The following is a 1,359-nucleotide window of genomic DNA, read 5'->3' as shown; positions in this document are numbered from 1 at the left end:
GTTTTTCCACCACCGATAAAAAATTCCTTGGGTGTCCTCACCTCTCCCAACTTGGTAAAAAAAAAGACAGTGTTTAACGTCCTGTGAAATTTGCCTTTGGCCCCGAGAGGTAGGGAGGGTCAGCTTGGAAATATAGTAATTGGCCCTCTTTTAATTACTGGAGTTAATAGAGTGAAGCTTTTCTAGGCTGGCTTAAGGAACCTTTTTTCCAGCTAAAATATTATCTTAAACTGTCAGCCTCCTCAAAGAGCTGGTCCCGCCCTCTCCTGCTGCAGCCAATCACAGGCTCCTGCCACCTCCGCATTCGTAACAACTTTTCAGCCACTCTTATTCCCAATAACCAGACAAAAAAAGTTGGGAAATTTTGGTGAAGTTCCTGTCTCTGCCAAACTCAGTCTCCATTTTAGGCGAGAAGGGGGTTCATTCCTACACTGGCATAAGTTTGTTGTTGCTCCGGGAGAAGAATTTTGCTGCTTTGATTTGGCTGTGCGTGCTTCCCTCCCCCACCCCCTCTCCCAGGACGGTGTGGCATGCCGTTAGACATCATGCAGGAAAGTCCGAGCAGTGCCCCTGTCTCTCCCGCCGACAGTTCGGTTAGCAGCGAAGAGGAGGCGGACAGACAGCAGAAGAGATACGAGAGCAAGAGGAGGTGCAGCAAAAAATCCAGCGAGGACGGGAGCCCGGACCCCGCCAAAAGACATAAAAAGTGCAGCCCGAGCTCGCAGTCTTACGAGGAGCTGCAGAGCCAGCGGATCCTGGCCAACGTGAGGGAACGTCAGAGGACTCAGTCCCTGAACGAGGCGTTTTCATCGCTCAGGAAAATCATCCCCACCCTGCCGTCTGACAAACTCAGCAAAATCCAGACCCTCAAACTGGCCTCCAGGTACATCGACTTCCTCTACCAGGTCCTGCAGAGCGACGAAATGGACCAAAAAATGACCAGTTGTAGCTATGTGGCCCACGAGCGACTGAGTTACGCTTTCTCCGTGTGGAGGATGGAAGGAGCCTGGTCAATGTCCGCGACCCACTAGCGTCCAACCCGGTACGTGACCTTATCCTACTCCACTCTGTACTTTACAGACATCAAGCCAGCAATCTGAGTGTAAGAGATGGGTAAAAGGGTGGGGGCAGAGGACTCTGAGTCCCGAGTGAGTGAAAGCCCCTCTTGCTGTTTATTAAACAGTTGCGGGACGTATATTTCTTCATGGAGTTAACTCAGTTCCTCCCCCCCCTCACCTCACCAACCCCAACATTTTCTTTGGATCGTTCACTTTTATTAAGAATGCAGTATACAAAACAGACCCGTCACGTTCTGCTTGCAAAGTCCCTCTCACGTCACAAGTTCAGATATTATTTCCG

General features: G+C 50.3%; 1 protein-coding gene across 1 annotated transcript; it reads left to right on the top strand.

Annotated features, from left to right (window-relative positions):
* The first annotated feature begins 470 nt into the window (after positions 1 to 470).
* Positions 471 to 1,031, top strand: twist2. The gene has a single exon (XM_070874882.1). It carries the CDS (start codon positions 531 to 533, stop codon positions 1,029 to 1,031), a length of 501 nt encoding a protein of 166 aa, XP_070730983.1. The 5' UTR covers positions 471 to 530.
* The last annotated feature ends 328 nt before the right edge of the window (positions 1,032 to 1,359 follow it).

The sequence above is a fragment of the Pristiophorus japonicus genome, chromosome 3, assembly GCF_044704955.1.
Source record: "Pristiophorus japonicus isolate sPriJap1 chromosome 3, sPriJap1.hap1, whole genome shotgun sequence".
Lineage (NCBI taxonomy): Eukaryota > Metazoa > Chordata > Chondrichthyes > Pristiophoridae > Pristiophorus > Pristiophorus japonicus.
The sequence above is the reverse complement of the archived record's forward strand: the minus strand, read 5'-3'. Positions and strand labels throughout refer to the sequence as shown.

Coding starts and splice junctions, on each gene's coding strand:
- twist2 (XM_070874882.1), top strand. CDS start 531: ATGCCGTTAGACATCATGCAGGAAAGTCCGAGCAGTGCCCCTGTCTCT.